The sequence below is a fragment of the Cygnus olor genome, chromosome 33, assembly GCF_009769625.2.
Source record: "Cygnus olor isolate bCygOlo1 chromosome 33, bCygOlo1.pri.v2, whole genome shotgun sequence".
In the NCBI taxonomy this organism is placed as follows: domain Eukaryota; kingdom Metazoa; phylum Chordata; class Aves; order Anseriformes; family Anatidae; genus Cygnus; species Cygnus olor.
The window spans coordinates 459,966-483,134 of NC_054090.1; the positions used below are offsets into that span (position 1 = coordinate 459,966).

Here is a 23,169-nt window from a genome sequence, read left to right on the forward strand (position 1 = left end):
CTCCAGCGGGAAGCACAGGGGCTGCAGCAGCTCTCCACGCTCCTCTCCCCTCTGCTTGCACTGCTTGCAGACCCCAGTGCAAGGGATGTGGTCACCGTGTGCTGCCGGCCATTGCAGCCCACCTTTGCCTCCTAGTTTGGGGTTGATCTTTGCTCTGTGCCTGGTGCTGAGCATGAGCAGCCTGTGGGGGCTCTTTGTTCCCTCCTCTGGAGCACATCAAGGCACAGCAGCAGCAGGACTGCGGCAAATAAAGTTTTGCACAGGAAGATGGAGTCTGGCAGTGGCATTTCCTGGGTGCTTTCCGTCCTGAGGCTTTGCTGCCTGGGAAGGTGTCTTGCAGCAGACCGTCTCCTTGGTGCCTGAGCCTCCCCTGTGGCAGCTCCATGCCATTCCCTCGGGCCCTGTCGCTGGCCCCAGAGAGCAGAGACCGGCGCCTGCCCCTCCGCTCCCCTCATCAGGAAGCTGTGGGCCGCCACGAGGCCTCCCCTGCATCTCCTCTGCTCTGGGCTCAACAAGCCAAGCGCCTTCAGCCGCTCCTCACATGCCTTGCCCTGCAGAGCCTTCGCCGTCCTCATAGCCCTCCCTTGGAGGCTCTCGCACAGTTTGCTGTTTGATTCCTCCTTAGATGGGTGGAGATGAAAGAGCTCAGACACTGGCTTTCCCTGGTGGTCTGGAGAGGCTCCTGCTGGGGACAAACCCCTCATGCTTGCTGAAGGCCCTGGGCAGGGCACCCAGCTGCGATAGGATGTGCCAGCCCTGCAGAGCTCCCCAGACACTTGTCCCCACTGCCCCAGGGCAGAGCACTTCCAAGAGGGTTATTGCAGGCAGGAACTGGGCAAAGGTTGGGGAAGCTGGGCGTAGTATTCTATGTTCCGCAGCTCTGCTGGGTGCGGTGAGGGACGTCTATCTTGGTGGGCCTCCCTTGGAGAAGAACCCCTGGGGACCGCCTGCTGTGTCCCCCAGCCCATGATAAGCACAGGCTCTGCGCCCTGCCCAAGGCGTTGCTAGCTGCGGCTCCTTGTGTCTGGGCCCAAGAGGACTCCTTCCCCATCTGCCTGCGGTGCCTGCAGCCCCTTGGTCCCCTCTCTCTTCTGTTCCAGCTTCTGCCCCCAGCTCCTGCTCCCACTGCAGCACAGATGGGGCTCCCCTGGGGCTGCGGCCGCCCCAGCCTCACCGGCCATGCCAGGGGCCTCCTGACTTCCCTCGTCACTCTGCTCCTCCTCCGGCTGGGCTCAGGTAGGATCCTGCAGGGCTGCTGGGGGCTCTCCCCCTGGGCCTGGCAGACGTGCTGCCATAGGGCAGGGGAGCGGCGGTATGGCAGGGGGGACCCGAGCCCACAGCTCGGCACCAGCTGGGTTTCATTTTCCATTTGGTTCTTTCATGCAATACGGGTGCTGCCTTGGCTGCCCTTTCTGGCTCTTCTTCACCTGCCCGAATGCTGCAGAGAGGGCTCCCACTCCCAGCACACCTCCTTCTCCTGCACGTCCTCCCTCTCCCTCTCCTGTTTCCCCAGTGGTTTCCCATGGGACACAGGGGACACAGAACGCAGCAACTCACGCACAGCTCGCCCTTTGTCACTCACTGCCCCTAAATTTACGATGGCACAATCTCAAAACCTCTCTGTGCCCTTCTCCATTGCCCAGCCCAGCTCAGAGTGGTGGGACCAGACCATCCCCTCACTGCCACCGTGGGGCAGGATGTCGTGCTGCCCTGCCACTTGTCCCCTCAACGGGATGCTCGCACCTTGGAGGTCAGGTGGATCCGGGATGAGTTCTCTGAGACAGTGCACCACTACCGCAATGGAGAGGACCTGTACGGGGAGCAGATGGGGGCATATGCTGGGAGGACAGAGTTGGCCAGAGATGGTCTCTCTGCTGGAAGCCTGGACTTGCGAATCATGGGGCTGAGACCCTCTGATGATGGCCGGTACGTCTGCATGGTGCAAGATGCTGATGTTTATGACAAAGCAACAGTGGATCTGGAGATGTCAGGTTAGTGGTTCGAGTGATGCTTCAAGGAGATGGTGCAGGTGTCCCTGGATTTGTGTATCAGCCCAGGCCTCTGTCCCATCCGCACGGCCATTGACGAAGCCTTTCAAGGTCTTGAGTCTGATGGGGTTTCTAATATTTAGTATGTGAATGCTTCTCCAGGAACGAGCTTATGCATGCCCTTGCAGGCTTTTTATTGAGAAAGAATGACATGGTTTTATTCAGTCTCAGTGGCCTCTTTGCCATCCTCATGATGTTCACAGGGCAATGGGCACAGGCTGCTGAGCAGCTCCTTCAGCTGTGCCAACCATGGGAACAAACAAAAAGCCTGGAGCAGGGATGAGTCCTTTGACCTCTGCTTTCTTTTGGTTTTTGTCCTGGGAGAGACCTGAGACATTGTCTGGAAGTCTCGGGGCTTCCTGAACCAGCACGACTTGGTGCAGAGACGCTGCCTGGAGGTGCTGAAGCCCGGCACCTGGGTTTTATGGGTGATTTGTGGCTACTGACATTGTGTAGCCCTGCTGTCTGGTTCCAGCAAAGGTCGGGGTGGTTTTGGGGTGAGGGTGGGTGCGTGGATTGCCCAGTCCCAGGGCCTCTGGGGCTGTGGCTGGTCTGTGCTGCATCTGGCATGGGAGCAGATGGGGTCTTTGCCTTGAAATGAATCCCTCCCCAAGTCAAGCCCCAGCTCCGGGTTCTTCCCCCAGCCACAGGCGCTGACCCCCACCTCTCCCTGGAGGGCTACGAGGCCGGAGGCGTCCGGGTGCTGTGTCGATCGGCCGGCTGGTACCCGCTGCCGCAGCTGCTGTGGAGGGATGCTCGCGGGCAGCACCTGCCCTCGGTCTCCCAGACACATTCCCAGGACCAGGAGGGGCTCTTTGAAATCGAAGGCGCCGTCATTGTGACCAGGAGCGTGGAGGGGCCCTTGTCCTGTGTGGTCAGGAGCAGCCACCTCCAGCAGGAGAGGAAATTTTCCCTGCACATCGAAGGTACAAATAGCACAGCCAGGGTGAGGTGTTCCTGGCCCCTGCACTCGTCCTGAGCCGGGAGAAGTCTGGGTCCTGCTTTTCCACCCAGGGGCATGGAAATGCAGCCCTTTTCCTGTTGCCTTTTCTCAGCTCCCTTTTTCCACAACGCCCAGCCCTTGATAGTGGCTCTGGTTCTGGTCTCCATGCTTTTTGCTGTGTTCATTGGCTTCGGTGTTTATCTCTTTCTGAAGAAAGGTAAGCTGGCAGCGTAGGGATGGAGCGGAGGGAGGTGTTCTGCAGGGACCCGCGTGGGTCTGGAGCGGGACAGAGCCCTGGCCCAGGGAGGCGTGTAGGAGGAGGAAGGGAATGTTCTCCTGGGGATCCCAAAGGCCTTAGGATCCTCTTGGGCCTCTGCCTTGGGCAACGAAGGCAGGGGAGAAGGCAAGGGGCCTTGGGTGGGAGGACGGGGAGCATGGCTGCAGCGTGGAGCTGGTGGGAAGGCCCAGAGCCCCTGCAGATGTTCCCACCGAGCAACCAAGCTGCTCTGCTGACCTCCTGTTCCTCCGCCTTTGCTTTTCAGCGGCACAGAGCCGAGAGCTGGGTGAGTCCTTGCAGTCCCTGCCCACAGCTCCCAGGGAAGTGGTGTCCCTGCAGGAGGGACTGGGCTGGGTGGGCTCTGGGGGCTTGTGTGCTGGTGTCTCGTGGGTGCTGGAGGAGCAGCTGGAGGCTGACGGGGCAGTGGGGAGTGCTGGGGCTGGGGCTGCCCTGGGCACGGGACATGGCCGGTATGGCTGAAAGGAACGGGGATCAAGGTGGGGACGGGGAGCGAGCTGCGGGGCTGCCCCGCTCTGCACTGACGCTTCTGGAACAGGGACATCCTCCAGCAATCCGTTCTTCACTTCCGTAATGGCTTCGGTAGCACAGAGATAAAAGCTTCACAAGTGTCTGTCCTTATAGTCCCACTTACAAGAGCATTGTAAAATGCTGGGCCACAATGACTATTTGTCTGGTCCCACCTCGGAGCAAGGCAGTATTTTCCCAGTCATGGGATGTGTTCAGGGTCTACCATGGGCTGAGCAACTCTCCCCTCTGATCATGCATTACTTTTGCTTTCCTTTTCAGAGAAACAAGCTGCAGAGTTGGGTGAGTGTCCCAGTGCTTGGACCCCAGGGAAACACCAAGGCAATGTGCAGGGGGGGGTGGGCAGCTGGGACAGAGCAGCCCAGGGCTGGACCCTCACCCTGCCCACACCCACTGGGCACCGGCCGTGGGCTGTGACCAGCTCTCCCCTCTCATTCCAGCATGGAGAAAATGTTTGCTGCCTGAAAATGCAGGTAGGTGTGCATTGGGTTGCCCTCTGCGGTGCTTCTCCTGCCCTTGCTGGGGCATGTTCAGGAGCCAAGAGGTGCCCCATCTCGTGCCCTGTGGGGCAGCTCCTGGCCCCAAGCTGGGGAAAGGCTGCCCAGGGCTGAGCTCTGCCCCTGATGGCCTGGCTCCTTCTGTCCCTTCAGTGAAGGTGACCCTGGATCCGCACACGGCTCATCCCCTGCTTGTCGTGTCAGATGACCACAGGAGTGTGAGACGAGAAAGTAAAACCCAGCAGGTGCCTTACAGTCAGGACAGATTCAAATATTGGTGCTGCGTGCTAGGCCATGAGGAGTTCAGGGAGGGGAGGCACTGCTGGGAGGTGGAGTTCAAGGGGGAGTTCGAAAATGAATCCTGGTGGGCTGTGGGGGTGGCCAGGGCATCTGTGAAGAGGAAGGGGGAGATCAACATGAGCCCTGAAGAAGGAATCTGGGCTGTGCAGTATGATCAGGGGCAGCTCATGTCTCTCACATCTCCTCGCACCCCCTTGTCCATGTCCCCTGTCCCCACGAGGATCTGGGTCTGTCTGGACTGTACCCAGCAGCAGGTGTCTTTTATCAGCGCTGACAACGGGGTCGAGATCTACACTTTCACAGGAGCCTCCTTCAATGGGGAGAGCATCCACCCCTGGTTCTGGCTGGAGACACGGGGAATTCAGCTGTGCCTGAGGGACAGCACCCCCCAGACTCTGTCCACAGCTCTGGGGGACTCCTGCCCTTCTCCAGCCACTCCTGCATCACCTCTCCTTGATCCTGCAGGAGCAGCACAGGAATGAGGGGCAGCGGGGCCAGGGACTGCCCCGTGTTCCTCCCTGCTACTGGAGGAGGGCTGGGATGCTGCAAGCAGGGGCCAGGCCCCTTGCAGCTCCTGGGCTCTGCCCTGCACAGGGCTCCTGTGCTGGGGCACAAGCCCTGCTGGCACCCGCGGGTCTCAACCTGCCTCTGAGCCCCAGCAGGCAGCACAGGGGCTGCAGCAGCTCTCCACGCTCCTCTCCCCTCTGCTTGCACTGCTTGCAGACCCCAGTGCAAGGGATATGGTCACCATGTGCTGCCGGCCATTGCAGGCCACCTTTGCCTCCTAGTTTGGGGTTGATCTTTGCTCTGTGCCTGGTGCTGAGCATGAGCAGCTTGTGGGGGCTCTTTGTTCCCTCCTCTGGAGCACATCAAGGCACAGCAGCAGCAGAACTGTGGCAAATAAAGTTTTTCACAGGAAGATGGAGTCTGGCAGTGGCATTTCCTGGGTGCTTTCTGTCCTGAGGCTTTTCTGCCCAGGAAGGCATCTTGCAGCAGACCGTCTCCTTGGTGTTGGTCCTGGGAGTCAGAGCCAGGAGGAACCTAAGCTCCAAGCTGCCCCCGGTTCCCCAGCTGGTGCCTGGGACCCACTTGTCCCACCTGGGTGTGTTACTTTTACTTGGGAGGGCAGCTAAGCTCCACCTCAGCTGCTCTCTCACTCCCCCTTCTCAAAGGGAAAGGGGGAGAAAATACAATGCAAAGAGCTCAACGGTTGAGATAAGGATGGGGAGATCGGTTAAAAATTATCGTGACAGGCAACACAGACTCAGAGTAGAGATATGATAAAATTTATGGCCTATTACCAACAGCCTAGGGAAGTGAGAAAAAAAAAGGAAAGGCACCTTCCCCCCATCTACCTTCTTTCACCTTCTCCCCCCTGAGGGGCACAGGGGAATGGGGGCTGTGGTCAGTCCCTGACGCTTCATCTCCGCCGCTCCTTCTTGGTCACTCTCTGCCCCTGCTCCACGTGGGGTCCCTCCGATGGGGCGCCATCCTTCCCAAACTGATCCTGTGTGGACTGCCCACAGGCAGCAACTCTTCAAGAACTGCTCCAATATGGGTCCGTACCATGGCGTCCATCCATCAGGAGCACACTGCTCCAACCTGGGTCCCTCACAGACAGCAGCTCCCCCCAGACCCTCTGCTCCTACCTGGGCTCCTCTCCATGGACTGCAGCTCCAGCCTGGAATCTGCTCCAGCAGGGGTTCTCCACAGGCCGCAGCCTCCGTCAGGGCAGGTCCACCTGCTCCACCGTGGTCTACTCCATGGGCTGCAGCGTGGAACCCTGCTCCACCATGGGCCTCACCACAGGCTGCAGGGGACTTCTGCTCCAGTGCCTGGACCACCTCCTGCCCACCTTCTTCACTGATCTTGGTGTCTGCAGGGCTGTTTCTCACTCCTCTCTCTCTCTTGCAGCTGCTGTTAAGCAGAAGGTTGTTTTTTTTGTTTGTTTGTTTGTTTTCTTTTTTTTTTGTCTTTTTTAAATATGCTCTCACAGAGGCACAAACAACATTGTTTATTGACTTGGCTCTGGCCTGTGGCGGGGCCCTTATCTAACACGGGGCAGCTTCAGGATTCTTCTCGCAGAAGCCACCCCTATGGCCCCCGCTACCAAAACATTGCCACATAAACACACTACACCTAGTGATTGCCCTGCCCTGGGGGCACCCGAAGAGCTTCCAACCTCCCAACACACAGGCTCTACAGAGGCTGTGCCCACAGGGGGGCATCACCAGCTCTTGGAATCCCTCGAAGAAGGCCTGAGCCTCCCCTGTGGCAGCTCCATGCCATTCCCTCGAGCCCTGTTGCTGGCCCCAGAGAGCAGAGACCGGTGGCTGCCCCTCCGCTCCCCTCATCAGAAAGCTGCGGGCCGCTGCGAGGCCTCCCCTGCGTCTCCTCTGCTCTGGGCTCAACAAGCCAAGTGCCTTCAGCCGTTCCTCACACGCCTTGCCCTGCAGAGCCTTCGCTGTCCTCGTAGCCCTCCCTTGGAGGCTCTCGCACAGTTTCATGCCCTTTGTATGCTGTGCTGCCCACAGCTGAATGCAGTGCTTGAGGCGAGGCCGCAACAGACTGAGCAGAGCAGGACGATCCCTTCCCTCGGCCGGCCAGCAGTGCCGTGCCTGAGGCACCCCAGGGCACGCTTGGCCCTTTGGGCTGCCAGGGCCCGCTGCTGGCTCACACCCAACTTGCCATTGGCCACAACCCCCAGCTCCCGTTCTGGGGGCCGCTCTCCAGCCTCTCGCCCCCCACGCTGTACGTACAGCTGGGGCTGCCCCTGCCCAGGGACAGGGCCCAGCACTTGCTCTTGTTAAGCTTCCCACAGGCTGCCCAGCTCTCCCCTTTGGCCAGATCCCTCTGCAAGGCCTTTCCACCTTCAACGGAGTCAGCAGCTCCTCCCCGTTTACTGTCAGCCAGAAACACTCAGGTTTCCTTCTAGTCCTGCATCCAGGTCATCTATGACCTGAAGAGACCTGAGACCTGGCCCCAAAATGGAGCCCTGCAGAGCCCCACTCGTGACTGGCCGCCAGCCTGATGTCACCCTATTTACCAGAACCCTCGGAGCCTGACCCATCAGCCAATTGTTCACCCATCGTATTGTGCATTTGTCTGGCTCTGTGATGGACATTTAGTCCAGATGGCTATGGTCAGAAACCACGCTGAAATCTTTAGTGTAATCCAAAAAGATCACCTCATCTGGCTCCCCTTGGTCAACTAGGTGGGTGACCTTGTCATAAAGAGGAAATTAAGTTTATTGAACAGGACTTTCCCCTCGTGAATCCATGTGTGCTGTGACCAGTGACCACACTGTTCCTCAGCTATTTTTCACTCACTTCCAGAGCAATCTCCATAACTTTACCAGGCACTGCCATGAGACTAACAGGCCTGTAATTCCCAGGGTCTTCTTTGCTGCCCTTCTTGGAAGCTGGGGCAACGTCTGACAGCTTAAATTCCAAGACCAAAGACCCTTAAGATAGAATTTGGAGAGTTCTCAAGATGACATTATGCACCTCCGCATTGTCCAAGTCCTCACTGTTTGATTCTGTCTTGGATGGATGGAGATGAACGAGCTCAGACACTGGCTTGCCCTGGAGGTCTGGAGAGGCCCCTGCTGGGGACAAGCCCCTTGTGCCCACTGAAGGCCCTGGGCTGGGCACCCAGCTGCGATGGGATGGTGGTGCCAGCCCTGCAGAGCTCCCCAGACACTTGTCCCCTACTACCCCAGGGCAGAGCACTTCCAAGAGGGTTATTGCAGGCAGGAACTGGGCAAAGGTTGGGGAAGCTGGGCGTAGTATTCTATGTTCCGCAGCTCTGCTGGGTGCGGTGAGGGACGTCTATCTTGGTGGGCCTCCCTTGGAGAAGAACCCCTGGGGACCGCCTGCTGTGTCCCCCAGCCCGTGATAAGCACAGGCTCTGCGCCCTGCCCAAGGCGTTGCTAGCTGTGGCTCCTTGTGTCTGGGCCCAAGAGGACTCCTTCCCCATCTGCCTGTGGTGCCTGCAGCCCCTTGGTCCCCTCTCTCTTCTGTTCCAGCTTCTGACCCCAGCTCCTGCTCCCACTGCAGCACAGATGGGGCTCCCCTGGGGCTGCGGCCGCCCCAGCCTCACCGGCCATGCCAGGGGCCTCCTGACTTCCCTCGTCACTCTGCTCCTCCTCCGGCTGGGCTCAGGTAGGATCCTGCAGGGCTGCTGGGGGCTCTCCACCTGGGCCTGGCAGAAGTGCTGCCATAGGGCAGGGGAGAGGCTGTGGGACAGGGGGGACCGGAGCCCACAGCTCAGTCCCAGCTGGGTTTCGCTTTCCCTTTGGTTCTTTCATGCAATACGGGCGCTGCCTTGTCTGACCTTTCTGGCTCGTCTTCACCTGCCCAAATGCTGCAGAGATGACTCCCACTCCCAGCACACCTCCTTCTCCTGCACGTCCTCCCTCTCCCTCTCCCGTTTCCCCAGTGGTTTCCCATGGGACATGGGGGATGCAGCGCACACCAACTCACACACAGCTCGCCCTTTGTCACTCACTGCCCCTAAATTTACAATGACAAAATCTCACCACCTCTCTGTGCCCTTCTCCATTGCCCAGCCCAGCTCAGAGTGGAGGGACCAGGCCACCCTGTCACTGCCACCGTGGGGCAGGATGTCGTGCTGCCCTGCCACTTGTCCCCTCAACGGGATGCTCGCACCTTGGAGGTCAGGTGGATCCGGGACCATATCTCTGAGACAGTGCACCGCTACCGCAATGGAGAGGACCTGTACGGGGAGCAGATGGGGGCATATGTCGGGAGGACAGAGTTGGCCAGAGATGGTCTCTCTGCTGGAAGCCTGGACTTGCGAATCACCAGGGTGAGACCCTCAGATGATGGGCAGTACTTCTGCACTGTGAAAAATGCTGATGCTTATGATGAAGCAACGGTGGAGCTGGAGGTGTCAGGTTAGTGGCTGGGGTAATACACCAGGAATTCCAAGGGAGAATTTATGTTTCTTTTTTCCTGTCTCAGCTATTGAACACCATGGAATATGGACATGGAACTGGAGGTACTATTTGGGAAGAGAGGTCCATAGATAGGATATAGTTGTTAGCTTTCAGTGGTGTCTGTGCAGGCCATCCCTATGATGCTTTAAGGGCACTGGGTACAGGCTGCTGAGCAGCTCCTTCAGCTGTGCCTACCATGGGACCAAACACCACATCTGAAGCAGGGAAGAGACCTCTGAGCAGCTGGACCTTTTTGGGTTTTGCTTTTTGTGCTGGGGGAGACCTGAGACATTGTCCGGAAGTCTCAGGGCTTCTTGAACTAGCACGGCTTGGTGCAGAGATGCTGCCTGAAGGTGCTGAAGCTTGGCACCCAGGTTTTATGGGTGATTTGGGGCTACTGGCATTGTGCAGCCCTGCTGTCTGGTTCTGGCACAGGTCAGGGTGGTTTGGGGGTGAGGGTGGGTACGTGGATTGCCCAGTCCCAGAGCCCGTAAGGCTGTGGCTGGTCTGGGCTGTGTCTGGCATGGGAGCAGATGGGGTCTTTGCCTTGAAATGAATCCCTCCCCAAGTCAAGCTCCAGCCATGGGCTCTTCCCCCAGCCACAGGCACTGAGCCCCACCTCTCCCTGGAGGGCTACGAGGCCGGAGGCGTCCGGGTGCTGTGTCGATCGACCGGCTGGTACCCGCTGCCGCAGCTGCTGTGGAGGGATGCTCGCGGGCAGCACCTGCCCTCGGTCTCCCAGACACATTCCCAGGACCAGGAGGGGCTCTTTGAAATCGAAGGCTCCATCATCGTGACAGGGAGCATGGAGGGGCCCTTGTCCTGTGTGGTCAGGAGCAGCCGCCTCCAGCAGGAGCGGGAATCGTCCCTGCACATCGCAGGTACAAACAGCACAGCCAGGGTGAGGTGTTCCTGGCCCCTGCACTTGTCCTGAGCCGGGAGAAATCTGGGTCCTGCTTTTCCACCCGTGGGTATGTAAATGCAGCTCTTTTCATTGTGTCTTTTCTCAGCTCCCTTCTTCCTCAATGCCCAGCCCTTGATAGTTGTTCTGGTTCTGGTCCTCGTGCTTTTTGCTGTGTCCATTGGCCTCGGTGTTTATCTCTTTCTTAAGAAAGGTAAGCTGGCAGCACAGGGATGGAGCGGAGGGAGGTGTTCTGCAGGGAACTGCGTGGGTCTGGAGCGGGACAGAGCCCTGGCCCAGGGAGGTGCATAGGAGGAGGAAGGGAATGTTCTCCTGGGAATCCCAAAGGCCTTAGGATCCTCTTGGGCCTCTGCCTTGGGCAACGAAGGCAGGGGAGAAGGCAAGGGGCCTTGGGTGGGAGGCCAGGGAGCATGGCTGCAGCATGGGGCTGGTGGGAAGGCCCAGACCCCCTGCAGATGTTCCCACCGAGCAACCAAGCTGCTCTGCTGACCTCCTGTTCCTCCGCCTTTGCTTTTCAGCGGCACAGAGCCGAGAGCTGGGTGAGTCCTTGCAGTCCCTGCCCACAGCCCCTGGGGAAGTGGTGTCCCTGTGGGAGGGAATGGGCTGGGTGGGCTGTGGGGGCTTGTGTGCTGGTGGCTCGGGGTGCTGGAGGAGCAGCTGGAGCCTGACAGGGGAGTGGGGAGTGCTGGGGCTGGGGCTGCCCTGGGCACGGGACACGGCCGGGATGGCTGAAAGGAACGGGGATCAAGGTGGGGACGGGGAGCGAGCTGCGGGGCTGCCCCGCTCTGCACTGACACTTCTGGGACAGGGACGTCCTCCATCCGTCCCCATTCACTTCCACTTGTGTTTTGGTGGCACGGTGCAGAGAGCTGCACAAGTGTCTCTCCTTACTGCTCCACGTGCACGAGACTTGCTCAAATGTGGTTCTTGCTCCCTGTTAGTCTGGTCCTTCTGAATCCCTGAGCTAGGTGGTCAGTTCCCATTCTATCCATCCCCACTCACTTCCATTAGTATTTTGTTGCACAGTGTTGAAAGCGGCAAAGTTGTCACTAACACGCTTTTTGCACAAAATTATGCTTTGCTGACTATTAGTCTTTTCTGTGTTTGAGAGCAAGGCAGTGTTTTCTCACTCCAGAGAGAACAGGAATTTGGGTTTTTGCAAGGGATGACAAGTTGCTCCCTCTGACCATTAATTCCTTTTTCTTTTGTTTTCCAGAGAAACAAGCTGTAGACCTGTGTAAGTCTCACTCTCAAAACAGGAAAAAAAATATAAAAAATGTCATAGTGAGAGCTATGGGATCAGAAACTATGCCCTCTGATCATATTTTCCTTTTCTCTTTCTTTTGCAGCGAACGAACGTGCAATGCTTGGTGAGTCTCCCTCCCTAACAAAGGGAAATTGGGGTCTTCCCATGAAAGCAGCCATGGGCTGAGCAGCTCTTCCCTCTCATCAGGCATTTATTTTGCTTTCCTTTTCAGAGAAACAAGCTGCAGAGCTGGGTGAGTGTCCCCGTGCTTGCGCCCCAGGGAACACCAAGGCGATGTGCAGGGGAGGGTGGGCAGCTGGGACAGAGCAGCCCAGGGCTGGACCCTCACCCTGACCACACCCACTGGGCACCAGCTGTGGGCTGTGACCAGCTCTCCCCTCTCATTCCAGCATGGAGAAAGTTTCTGCTGCCTCAAAATACAGGTAGGTGAGCACTGGGCTGCCGTCTGCGGTGCTTCTCCTGCCCTTGCTGGGGCATGTTCAGGAGCCGAGAGGTGCCCCATCTCCTGCCCCATGGGGCAGCTCCTGGCCCCGAGCTGGGGAAAGGCTGCCCAGGGCTGAGCTCTGCCCCTGATGGCCTGGCTCCTTCTGTCCCTGCAGTGAAAGTGACCCTGGATCCGGACACGGCTCATCCTGACCTCATCCTGTCGGAGGACAACAGGAGAGTAAGATTTCAAAGTGAACAGCAGCTGTTACCTTACAGCCTAGACAGATTTGACAGTTGGTGCTGTGTGCTGGGCCATGAGGAGTTCGAAGAGGGGAGGCACTGCTGGTTGGTGGAGGTGGAGGGCAAGCTGGAAAAGTATTCTTGGTGGGGTGTGGGGGTGGCCAGGGCTTCTGTGACCAAGAATGGGTTTTACAAAATTACTCCTGAAGAGGGGATCTGGGCTGTGCGGTACCAACAAGGGCAACTCAAATCTCTGACATTACCTCGCACTCCCTTGTCCCTGACCCCTGTACCCACGAGGATCTGGGTCTGTCTGGACTGTACCCAGCAGCAGGTGTCTTTATCAACGCTGACAACGGGGTCGAGATCTTTAAGTTCACAGCAGCCAACTTCAATAAAAAGCCCATCCGCCCCTGGTTTCTGTTGTGGACACAGGGAATTCAGCTGTGCCTGAGGGACAGCACCCCCCAGACCCTGTCCACAGCTCTGGGGGACTCCTGCCCTTCTCCAGCCACTCCTGCATCACCTCTCCTTGATCCTGCAGGAGCAGCACAGGAATGAGGGGCAGTGGGGCCAGGGGGTGCCCCTTGTTCCTCCCTGCTTCTGGAGGAGGGCTGGGATGCTGCAAGCAGGGGCCAGGCCCCTTGCAGCTCCTGGGCTCTGCCCTGCACAGGGCTCCTGTGCTGGGGCACAAGCCCTGCTGGCACCCGCAGGTCTCAGCTTGCCTCTGAGCCCCAGCAGGCAGCACAGGGGCTGCAGCAGCTCTCCACGCTCCTCTCCCTTCTGCTTGCACTGCTTGCAGACCCCAGTGCAAGGGATATGGTCACCGTGTGCTGCCGGCCATTGCAGCCCACCTCTGCCTCCTAGTTTGGGGTTGATCTGTGCTATGTGGCTGGTGCTGAGCATGAGCAGCCTGTGGGGGCTCTTGTTCACTCCTCTGGAGCACATCAAGGCACAGCAGCAGCAGCACTGTGGCAAATAAAGTTTTGCACAGGAAGATGGAGTCTGGCAGTGGCATTTCCTGGGTGCTTTCTGTCCTGAGGCTTTGCTGCCTGGGAAGGCGTCTTGCAGCAGACCATCTCCTTGGTGTTGGTCCTGGGAGTCAGAGCCAGGAGGAACCTAAGCTCCAGCTGTCCCCGGTTCCCCAGCTGATGCCTGGGACCCACTTGTCCCAGCTGGGTCATTGTCCTGTCCTGGGGGCACCCAAAGAGCTTCCAGCCTCCCATTACACAGGCTCTGCACAGGCTGTGCTCACAGGGGGGCATCACCAGCTCTTGGAAGTCCTCCAAGCAGAGGCAGCAGGTGGTCTCAGCCTTCAGCCATAGATCACAGAATCATTCAAGTTGGAAAAGACCTCTAAGGTCATCACTGCTCTGCCACTGTCATGCCTGCAAAATCCCTTCCAAATATGCAAGGATAGTATCATTTTCCACTGCAAAAACACCTTCTACTGCAAAAACACATCTTTGTTTCTCACATCTGGTCCAACCACCTCTCTGCCACCAATATCACCCACTAAACCATGTCCCTAAGCACCACGTCCAACCTTTCCTTAAACGCCCCCAGGGACAGTGACTCCACCACCTCCCAGGACAACCTGTTCCAATGCCTAACCATTCTTTCTGAGAAGAAATTTCTCCACCCCTGGCTCACGTCTCCTTGGTCGTGCAGGAGCAGGGCAAGAATGAGGGGCAGTGGGGCCAGAGGCTGCCCCGCACACCTCCCTGCACCCCGAGACCTGCAGCAGCTGGTTGGGGGCACTCAGACTTCAGGCATGCCTTTGCTTCGTGTGTGCAAACCCCATTTGTGCGTTCCAGTTCTCCATTCCTAACTCCATTTATGAATTTGGCTTTGTGCGTGAAAGCATGAATTATTTAGCATGGATTTAGATGTAAAAGAATTAGTAATACTCCTTGTAATTAAATAAATCAGCTTCTGAACATGGAAATTCCAAGTGTGGGAATATTTTAAATCACCACAAAGGAAGCCGAGGCGATCACCTCCGGGGCAGATACATCCTGCAGCTGAGTGGGGGATCGAGGCATGCAGGGGTTTTCCTTCATCGAGGCTATTCGAGGCAGCCGAGGGAGCTGCTAGGACTCAGCAGCCCTCGCGAGGCCAGCTGATGAGGCATGGGCAGATCCAGAAGCCCCCTCTCTGTCGTACAAAGGCAGCCCCTGGGGAGAGCGAGAGTCCAGGAGCGCGGTGAATGGAACATGGCGTGTAGGTCAGGGCATGGCGTGGCAGTGCTTGCAGGCAGGGCGAGCAGGGAGGTCGAGCAGGGTCGGTCATATCTCTGTTCTGGGAAGGACCTTCTACTGAAGAAATGGTGTCCACTCGCCAAGTCTGCTGGTCTGCAGCTGAAACCCAAATCGGGGGGCCGCAACCTCCCTGGGTAGATGCCTCCCACAAACAGACCTCCTGAGGATGGGAAGAGCAGCCCAGACCCTCACTTGCAGGGAGCTCCAGTCTCTGGAGGTCCCCTTAGGGCCTGAAGGCAGAGGTGGATGTCATGGGTGCAAGTGTGCCCTCAGCTGGGTGAGCTCTTCAAACAGGTGGCTCAGTTACAAGAGGAGCTCACCAGGCAGCATAGCATTCGGGAATCCGAGCAGGAGACTGATAAATGGTATTATGCGCTGACACGGGCCAAGCAAGAGCCCTGCCTTAAGTCCAGGCAAGGGGTAGGGAGACAAGCGTGCAGCCCAAAACAAGCACATTTGAAGACTCACAGGAAAAGGAGAGTGGACCCTCGTCTCTGATCGGAGCTGGAGGAGAGTCTCCTCCCTGCCCCTGAAGTGCCGCCATGCAATAGATACAAGGTTCTAAGGCAGGAGAGAAGAGACTCCGGGAGAACTAGTAAAGACCTCAGAAAGATCAACCACAGGGAACTCGAAAAGCCCGACCACACGAAGTTGGCTCAGTCTCCCATCTGCATCAAAAGCAGTGCCACAAAGAAGGCACAAAAGGAGTTAGTCACTGGAGACTCCTCTCCGAGAGGCACCGAGGCTCCCATCTGCCATCTGGACAATCTCTCCAGAGAGGTTTTGCTGTCTGCCTGGGGCCCCTGTTCATGATATTACAAAGAGGCTACTGAGTCTGGTGGGCCCCAAAGACTACCACCCCTTCCTGCTTTTTCAAGTAGGATCAAACGAAGCTGTAACAAGGAAATGCCAAAATATCAAAAGGGATTTTATGTCCCTTGGAAAGATGTTGAAGGGATCGGGAGTGCAAGCAGTGTTCTCCTCTGTCCTCCCAGTTGGTGACTGGGACCCAGGAAGAAGGAGACAAACGGGCCAAGTGAATGATTGGCTGAGAGACTGGTGTCATGCCCAAGGTTTTGGGTTCTGTGACATTGGACACGCTTTTGAGGGACCAGGCATGCTGACATCGGATGGGGTGCAGCTGTCCAGGTGGGGCAAGAGTCTTCTGGGCAGTAAGCTGGCTGGGCTTATCAGGAGGGCTTTAAACTCGATGCAGTGGGGAAAGGGGATGCACCTCTGAGTGAAGAAAGCATAGCTGAGAACACCATCACTCTAAGTAATGGCAGGGAAACACTTGTGACCTGTCCCAATACAACAGGAAGGGTTCTAGAAATGCAATGCGACCAACAGCCCAGCTGAAATGCCTCCACACCAATGTACGCAGCATGGGAAACAAGCAAGAGGAATTGGAAACCATGGTGAAATTAGACAAATATGACCTGATTGCTATCACAGAAACGCGGTTCTACTGGGGTCTACTACAGGCTGCCTGATCAAGGGGAGCCTGTGGATGAAGCCTTCTTGCTTCAACTACAAGAAGCATCGTGCTCGCATGCTCTCATCCTGATGGGGGACTTCAACCACCCGGATGTCCGCTGGGAAAACTACACAGTAGGCTTTAAGCAATCCAGGAGATTCCTAGAGTGCATTGAGGATAACTTCCTGGTCCAGGTGCTAGAGAAACCAACCCGAGGAGAAACGTTACTTGACCTGGTGCTCACCAACGCAGAAGAGCTCATTAAAGAGGTCAAGACTGGTGGCAATCTGGGCTGCAGTGACCATGCCATGGTTGAGTTTGTGATCTCAAGGAATATGGGCCTGTCAAAGAGCAGAGGCAGGACCCTGAACTTCCGAAGAGCAAACTTCAAGCTATTTAAAGACCTAGTGGATGAGATCCCCTGGAACACCATCCTTAGGAACAAAGGAGCTGAGGAGAGCTGGAGACTCTTTAAGGATGTTTTTGTTAGAACGCACGAACTCTCCATCCCCCTGCGTAAAAAGGCGGGCAGAGAGGGCAGACAACTGGGATGGCTGAGTAAGGACCACGCAGGATCAGTTCGGGAAGGACAGCATCCCATGGGAGGGACCCCACGTGGAGCAGGAGCAGAGTGACTTGCGAACGAGCGGCGGAGTCGAAGCGTCAGGTACTGACTGCAGTCCCCGTTCCCCAGACAGTGAGCTCAGTCAGTGGCTTTCCCTGGTGGTCTGGAGAGGTTTCTGCTGGGGACAAGCCCCTCATGCTTGCTGAAGGCCCTAGGCTGGGCACCCAGCTGCCATGGGATGGTGGTGCCAGCCCTGCAGAGCTCAACAGACACTTGCTCCCATTGCCCCAGGGGCAAAGTTACTGCCAGAGGGTTATTGCAGGCAGGAACTGGGCAAAGGTTAGGAAAGTTGGGCGTAGGCTTGTACTTTCTGCAGCTCTGCTGGGTGCCGTGAGGGACCTCTCTGTTGGTGGGACTCCCTTGGAGAAGAACCCCGGGGGCTGCCTGCTGTGTCCCCCAGCTCGTGATAAGCGCAGCCTCTGCGCCCTGCCCAAGGTGCTGCTGGCTGTGGCTCCTTGTGCCCAGGCCCAAGGGGACTCCTTCCCCATCTGCCTGCGGTGCCTGCAGCGCCTTGGTCCTCTCTCTTCTGCTCCAGCTTCTGCACACAGCTCCCACACCTGCAGCGGCACAGATCAGGGAATCATAGAATATCCTGAGTTGGAAGGGACCCACAAGGATCATCGAGCCAGATGGGGCTCCCCTGGGGCTGCGGCTGCCCCAGCCTCACCGGCCATACCAGGGGCCTCCTGACTTCCCTCGTCACTCTGCTCCTCCTCCTCTGGCTGGGCTCAGGTAGGATCCTGTGGGGCTGCTGGGGGCTCTCACCCCTGTGCATGCAGACGTGCTGCCATAGGGCAGGGGAGAGGCTGTGGGACAGGGGGAACCCAAGCACACAGCTCAGCCCCCACTTGGTTTTGCTTTCCATTTGGTTCTTTCATGCAATACGGGTGCTGCCTTGGCTGCCCTTTCTGGCTCTTCTTCACCTGCCCGAATGCTGCAGAGAGGGCTCCCACTCCCAGCACACCTCCTTCTCCTGCACGTCCTCCCTCTCCCTCTCCTATTTCCCCAGTGGTTTCCCATGGGACACATGGGGGACACAGAACGCAGCAACCCACGCACAGCTCGCCATTTGTCACTCACTGCCCCTAAATTTACGATGACAAGATCTCACCACCTCTTTGTGCCCTTCTCCATTGCCCAGCCCAGCTCAGAGTGGAGGGACCAGGCCAGCCTCTCACTGCCACCGTGGGGCAGGATGTCGTGCTGCCCTGCCACTTGTCCCCTCAACGGGATGCTCGCAGCTTGGAGGTCAGGTGGATTCGACGCACAATATCTGAGACAGTGCACCACTACCTCAATGGAGAGGACCTGTACGGGGAGCAGATGGGGGCATATGCTGGGAGGACAGAGTTGGCCAGAGATGGTCTCTCTGCTGGAAGCCTGGACTTGCGAATCATGGGGCTGAGACCTTCTGATGAAGGCCATTATGTCTGCATTGTGAAAGCTGCTGATGCTTATGACGAAGCAACGGTGGAGCTGGTGGTGTCAGGTTAGTGGCTGGAGTGATGCTTCAAGGAGATGGTTCAGGTGTCCCTGGGTTTCTGTGTTTCACTGTGGCTGGACTTTGTTTAGCATGGGAGCAGATGGGGTCTTTGCCTTGGAACTGAATCCCTCCCCAAGTCAAGCCCCAGCTCCGGGCTCTTCCCCCAGCCACAGGCGCTGACCCCCACCTCTCCCTGGAGGGCTACGAGGCCGGAGGCATCCGGGTGCTGTGTCGATCAGCCAGCTGGTACCCGCTGCCGCAGCTGCTGTGGAGGGATGCTCGCGGGCAGCATCTGCCCTCGGTGTCCCAGACACATTCCCAGGACCAGGAGGGGCTCTTTGAAATCGAAGGTGCCGTCATCGTGACCGGGAGCGTGGAGGGGCCCTTGTCCTGTGTGGTCAGGAGCAGCCGCCTCCAGCAGGAGTGGGAATCGTCCCTGCACATCACAGGTACAAACAGCACAGCCAGGGTGAGGTGTTCCTGGCCCCTGCACTTGTCCTGAGCTGGGAGAAATCTGGGTCCTGCTTTTCCACCCGTGGGTATGTAAATGCAGCCCTTTTCATTGTGTCTTTTCTCAGCTCCCTTCTTCCTCAAAGCCCAGCCCTTGATAGTGGTTCTGGTTCTGGTCCTCGTGCTTTTGGCTGTGTCCATTGGCCTCGGTGTTTATCTCTTCCTTAAGAAAGGTAAGCTGGCAGCGCAGGGATGGAGCAGAGGGAGGTATTCTGCACAAACCCATGTGGGTCTGGAGCGGGGCTGAGCCCTGGCCCAAGGAGGTGCGTAGGAGGAGGAAGGGAATGTTCTCCTGGGGATCCCAAAGGCCTTAGAATCCTCTTGGGCCTCTGCCTTGGGCAACGAAGGCAGGGGAGAAGGCAAGGGGCCTTGGGTGGGAGGCCAGGGAGCATGGCTGCAGTGTGGGGCTGGTGGGAATGCCCAGACCCCCTGCAGATGTTCCCACCGAGCAACCAAGCTGCTCTGCTGACCTCCTGTTCCTCCGCCTTTGCTTTTCAGTGGCACAGATCCAAGAGCTGGGTGAGTCCTTGCAGTCCCTGCCCCAGCCCCCTGGGGAAGTGGTGTCCCTGGGGGAGGGACTGGGCTGGGTGTGCTCTGGGGGCTTGTGTGCTGGTGGCTCGTGGGTGCTGGAGGAGCAGCTGGAGCCTGACGGGGGAGTGGGGAGTGCTGGGGCTGGGGCTGCCCTGGGCACGGGACACGGCCGGGATGGCTGAAAGGAACAGGGATCAAGGTGGGGACGGGGAGCGAGCTGTGGGGCTGCCCCGCTCTGCACTGACGCTTCCAGGACAGGGACATCCTCCATCCGTCCCCATTCCCTTCCACTTGCGTTTTGGTGGCACGGTGCAGAGAGCTGCACAAGCGTCTCTCCTTACTGATCCACGTGCACAAGCCTTGCTCAAACCTGGGTGTTGATCTGTGTTAGTCCAGTCGCTCCCAAACTTGGAGGAAGATGGTCAGTGCCCACTCACCTCAGAAAAATAGTTTAGGATCTAGCTATGGGAGTAGCCGTGGAATGTGAAGCACTGCCTTCTGATCACGCATTGACTGTTTTTTTCTTTTCCATTGAACAAAGATGCAAAGCTAGGTAAGTCTGCATTCGTAAACTCAAAGTCTTCCAATAAGCAACAATCAGATGAGAAGTTCTCCCGTCTTATCATGCTTTACTTTTGCTTTCCTTTTCTAGCTGGACAAGCTGCAGAGCAGGGTGAGTGTCCATGTGCTTGGGCCCCAGGGCAAGGCCAAGGAGATGTTTAGGGGAGGGTGGGCAGCTGGGACAGAGCACTTCAGGGATTTTCTCTTTCTTTTCCAGATGACTACCATGCAAGGGCTGGTAAGTCTCCATCAAAATCTGAAGGGATTTGGGGTGTCGCAATGGGATTAGAAGCTGTTCCCTCTCATCATGCCATTTTTCCTCTCATTTGCAGCGCAGCTATCTGCAAGACTGCGTGAGTCTCTATCCCCAAACCCAAAGAAAATGGGTTATTGTCATGTAATGAGAATCTGTACTCTCTCACCAAGTGCTTTTGCTTTTATTTTGCAGAGGACCTAGCTGCAGACCTGGGTGAGTGTCTCTTCCCCAAAATAAAGGAATTTGGCTTTTACCAGTGGGAACTATGGGGTGGCAAGATGTCCCTTTCTAGCATTCTTTTTGCTTTTGTTTTTCAGTGAAAAAAGATAGAGAACTCGGTGAGTATCCTGCAGCACAACAAAGCAGTTTGGGGTTCAGGCATGGGATGAGAAGTTCTCCCCTCTCATCAGGCATTTCTTTTCTCTCCCCCTCTTTTTTTTTTTCTTCAGAGGAACAAGCTGCAGAGCTGGGTGAGTGTCCCCATGCTTGGGCCCCAGGGCAACGCCAAGGCAATGTGCAGGGGAGGGTGAAAGGAATGGGGAGGCTGAAAGGAATGGGGATCAAGGTGGGGACGGGGAGCGAGCTGCGGGGCTGCCCCGCTCTGCACTGACGCTTCTGGGACAGGAAGGTCCTCCACCCGTCCCCCCTTCACTCCGGTTTACACATTGGTGGCATCGTATTGGAAGCTGCACAAGTTTCTATGCTAGTTGTTCTCATTGCACAAGCCTTGCTCACAGCTGAACTTCACTGACTATTAGTCTGGTCCCTCCTTTTGGGAGCAAAGTTAAATTTGGCCACTTCCTAGAACGATAAATTTGGGGGTGTAGCCATGGGAGCAGGCATATGATGAGAAGCTGTCCCCTCTGATCATGCATTGCTTTTGCCTTTCTTCTCCAGCACAAAAAGATGAAAGGCTGGGTGAGTGTCCCTCCCCAAACTGAAGGAACTTGGGGTCTTCCCATGGGAGCAGCCATGGGATGAGAAGTTGTCCCCTCTGATCATGCATTGCCTGTGCTTTCCTTTTCCAGCGGAACTGGCTGCAGAGCTGGGTGAGTGTCCCTCCCCAAACTGAACTAATTTGCTGTCTGCCAGTGGGAGCTATGGGAGGAGAAGCTTTCCCCTCTGATCATGCATTGCTTTTCTCTTTCTTTTGCAGAGGAAAAAGATGCAAGGCTGGGTAAGTCTCCATCAGCATCTGAAGTATTTGGAGTCATCACAATGGGATGGGAAGCTGTTCCCTCTCACCAGGCCTTTCTTTCTTCTCATTTCTAGCACACCAATCTACCAGACTGAGTGAGTCTCTGTCCCCAAACCCAAAGTAAATGAGTTCTTGTCATGTAATGAGAATCTGTACTCTCTCACCAACTGTTTTTGCTTTTTCAGAGGAACTAGCCGCAGAGCTGGGTGAGTGTCCGTCCCTCCCCAAAATGAAGGATTTGGGGTTCTACCAGTGGTAATTTTGAGAAGGCAAGATGTCCCTTTCCATCATGCTTTCTTTTTGCTTTTGTTTGGCAGAGAAAAAAGATGCAAAGCTCAGTGAGTATCCTGCACCACAACAAAACAGTTTGGGGTTCAGGCACGGGACGAGAAGCTCTCCCCTCTCAGCAGACATTCCTTTTGCTTTCTTTTCCAGGGGAAAAAGCTGCAGAGCAGGGTGAGTGTTCTTGAGCTTGAGCCCAAGGGCAACACCAAGGCAATGTGCAGGGGAGGGTGGGCAGCTGGGACAGAGCAGCCCAGGGCTGGACCCTCACCCTGCCCACACCCACTGGGCATCAGCCATGGTCTGTGACCAGCTCTCCCCTCTCCCTCTAGCATGGAGAAATTTTCTGCTGTCTCATAATAGAGGTAGGTGTGCACTGGGTTGCCCTCTGCAGTGCTTCTCCTGCCCTTGCTGGGGCATGTTCAGGAGCCAAGAGGTGCCCCATCTCGTGCCCCGTGGGGCAGCTCCTGGCCCCGAGCTGGGGAAAGGCTGCCCAGGGCTGAGCTCTGCCCCTGATGGCCTGGCTCCTTCTGTCCCTGCAGTGAAGGTGACCCTGGATCTGGACACGGCTCATCCCCTGCTTGTCCTGTCTCAGGACAAGAGCAGTGTGAGATGGGAAACTAAATGGCAGCAGGTGCCCAGTGTCCTGGAGAGATTTGACACTAGTTGCTGCGTGCTGGGCCGTGAGGAGTTCAGAGAGGGGAGGCATTGCTGGGAGGTGAAGGTAGAGGGGGAGAAGGGAAAGTATTCAAGTTTGGCTGTGGGGGTGGCCAGGGCATCGGTGAAGAGGAAGGGGGAGATCAACATGAGCCCTGAAGAAGGGATCTGGGCTGTGCAGTACAATGAGGGGCAGATCATGTCTCTCACATCTCCTCCAACCCCCTTGTCCCTGTTCCCTGTCCCCACGAGGATCTGGGTCTGTCTGGACTGTACCCAGTGGCAGGTGTCTTTTATCAGTGCTGACAATCGTGTTGAGATCTTCACTTTCACAGCAGTCTCCTTGAAAGGGGAGAGCGTGCGCCCCTGGTTCTGGCTGGGGACGAATGCCCAGCTGTGCCTGAGGGACAGCACCCTGTAGACCCTGTCCCCAGCCCTGGGGGGCTCCTGCCCTTCTCCAGCCACTCCTGGCTCACGTCACCTTGGTCCTGCAACAGCAGTGCAGGAATGAGGGGCAGTGGGGCCAGGGGCTGCCCGATGTTCTTTTCTGCATGCTGAGACCTGCAGCAGCTGGTGGGGGGCACTCAGAATTCAGACACCTTTTGCTTCATGTTTGGGAACCCCATTTGGGGGCTCCAGTTTTCCATTCCTAACTCCATTGACGAATTTGGCTTTGCGTGTGAAAGCACGAATTATTTAGCATGGATTTATATGTAAAAGAATTAGTAATACTCCTTGTAATTAAATATATTAAATTTTGAACGTGGAAATTCTGTGTGGGATTATTTTAAATCACTATGGAGGAAGCTGCTTACTCCAAAAAGAATGGGAAACTTGACCTGGCAGGGCAAAACAACCCAATGGGAGCTGGATTTGAGCCAGAGCATGGCTGCTGCTGGGGG

The 23,169-nt window shown here is 56.9% G+C and overlaps 4 protein-coding genes across 5 annotated transcripts; all 4 read left to right on the forward strand.

The window, feature by feature from the left end:
- The first annotated feature begins 866 nt into the window (after window positions 1-866).
- On the forward strand, window positions 867-20,095 carry LOC121062593 (butyrophilin subfamily 3 member A2-like). Its single transcript, XM_040542633.1, has 6 exons — window positions 867-1,136; window positions 17,419-17,521; window positions 17,931-18,278; window positions 18,440-18,721; window positions 18,851-18,989; window positions 20,092-20,095. Exons 2-6 carry the CDS (start codon window positions 17,419-17,421, stop codon window positions 20,093-20,095), a joined length of 876 nt encoding a protein of 291 aa, XP_040398567.1. The 5' UTR covers window positions 867-1,136.
- Window positions 1,085-5,515, forward strand: LOC121062629 (butyrophilin subfamily 1 member A1-like). Its single transcript, XM_040542774.1, has 8 exons — window positions 1,085-1,236; window positions 1,644-1,991; window positions 2,693-2,974; window positions 3,104-3,208; window positions 3,534-3,554; window positions 4,076-4,096; window positions 4,255-4,287; window positions 4,465-5,515. Exons 1-8 carry the CDS (start codon window positions 1,137-1,139, stop codon window positions 5,091-5,093), a joined length of 1,539 nt encoding a protein of 512 aa, XP_040398708.1. The 5' UTR covers window positions 1,085-1,136; the 3' UTR covers window positions 5,094-5,515.
- Window positions 8,504-22,746, forward strand: LOC121062636 (butyrophilin subfamily 1 member A1-like). 2 transcript variants are annotated; one of them, XM_040542799.1, is made up of 9 exons: window positions 8,505-8,774; window positions 9,182-9,529; window positions 10,171-10,452; window positions 10,582-10,686; window positions 11,012-11,032; window positions 11,972-11,992; window positions 12,150-12,182; window positions 12,360-12,881; window positions 22,673-22,746. In XM_040542799.1, the coding sequence occupies exons 1-8, from the start codon at window positions 8,675-8,677 to the stop codon at window positions 12,878-12,880; spliced, it is 1,431 nt and encodes a 476-aa protein (XP_040398733.1). In that variant the 5' UTR covers window positions 8,505-8,674; the 3' UTR covers window position 12,881; window positions 22,673-22,746. The 2 variants fall into 2 exon arrangements, with proteins under 2 accessions (XP_040398732.1, XP_040398733.1); XM_040542798.1 differs by lacking the exon at window positions 22,673-22,746 and having other exon boundaries at window positions 8,504-8,774; window positions 12,360-13,331.
- Window positions 20,101-22,688, forward strand: LOC121062594 (butyrophilin subfamily 1 member A1-like). The gene is made up of 4 exons (XM_040542634.1): window positions 20,101-20,112; window positions 20,582-20,600; window positions 21,943-21,975; window positions 22,153-22,688. Exons 1-4 carry the CDS (start codon window positions 20,101-20,103, stop codon window positions 22,686-22,688), a joined length of 600 nt encoding a protein of 199 aa, XP_040398568.1.
- Window positions 22,747-23,169: the final 423 nt, after the last annotated feature.

Coding starts and splice junctions, on each gene's coding strand:
- LOC121062629 (XM_040542774.1), top strand. CDS start 1,137: ATGGGGCTCCCCTGGGGCTGCGGCCGCCCCAGCCTCACCGGCCATGCC. Junction 3,555..4,075: donor GGCACAGAGCCGAGAGCTGG/GTGAGTCCTTGC, acceptor TTTCCTTTTCAG/AGAAACAAGCTGCAGAGTTG. Junction 4,288..4,464: donor TTTGCTGCCTGAAAATGCAG/GTAGGTGTGCAT, acceptor CTGTCCCTTCAG/TGAAGGTGACCCTGGATCCG.
- LOC121062636 (XM_040542798.1), top strand. CDS start 8,675: ATGGGGCTCCCCTGGGGCTGCGGCCGCCCCAGCCTCACCGGCCATGCC. Junction 8,775..9,181: donor CCTCCTCCGGCTGGGCTCAG/GTAGGATCCTGC, acceptor TCCATTGCCCAG/CCCAGCTCAGAGTGGAGGGA. Junction 9,530..10,170: donor GGTGGAGCTGGAGGTGTCAG/GTTAGTGGCTGG, acceptor CTCTTCCCCCAG/CCACAGGCACTGAGCCCCAC.
- LOC121062593 (XM_040542633.1), top strand. CDS start 17,419: ATGGGGCTCCCCTGGGGCTGCGGCTGCCCCAGCCTCACCGGCCATACC. Junction 18,279..18,439: donor GGTGGAGCTGGTGGTGTCAG/GTTAGTGGCTGG, acceptor CTCTTCCCCCAG/CCACAGGCGCTGACCCCCAC. Junction 18,722..18,850: donor ATCGTCCCTGCACATCACAG/GTACAAACAGCA, acceptor GTCTTTTCTCAG/CTCCCTTCTTCCTCAAAGCC.
- LOC121062594 (XM_040542634.1), top strand. Junction 21,976..22,152: donor TCTGCTGTCTCATAATAGAG/GTAGGTGTGCAC, acceptor CTGTCCCTGCAG/TGAAGGTGACCCTGGATCTG.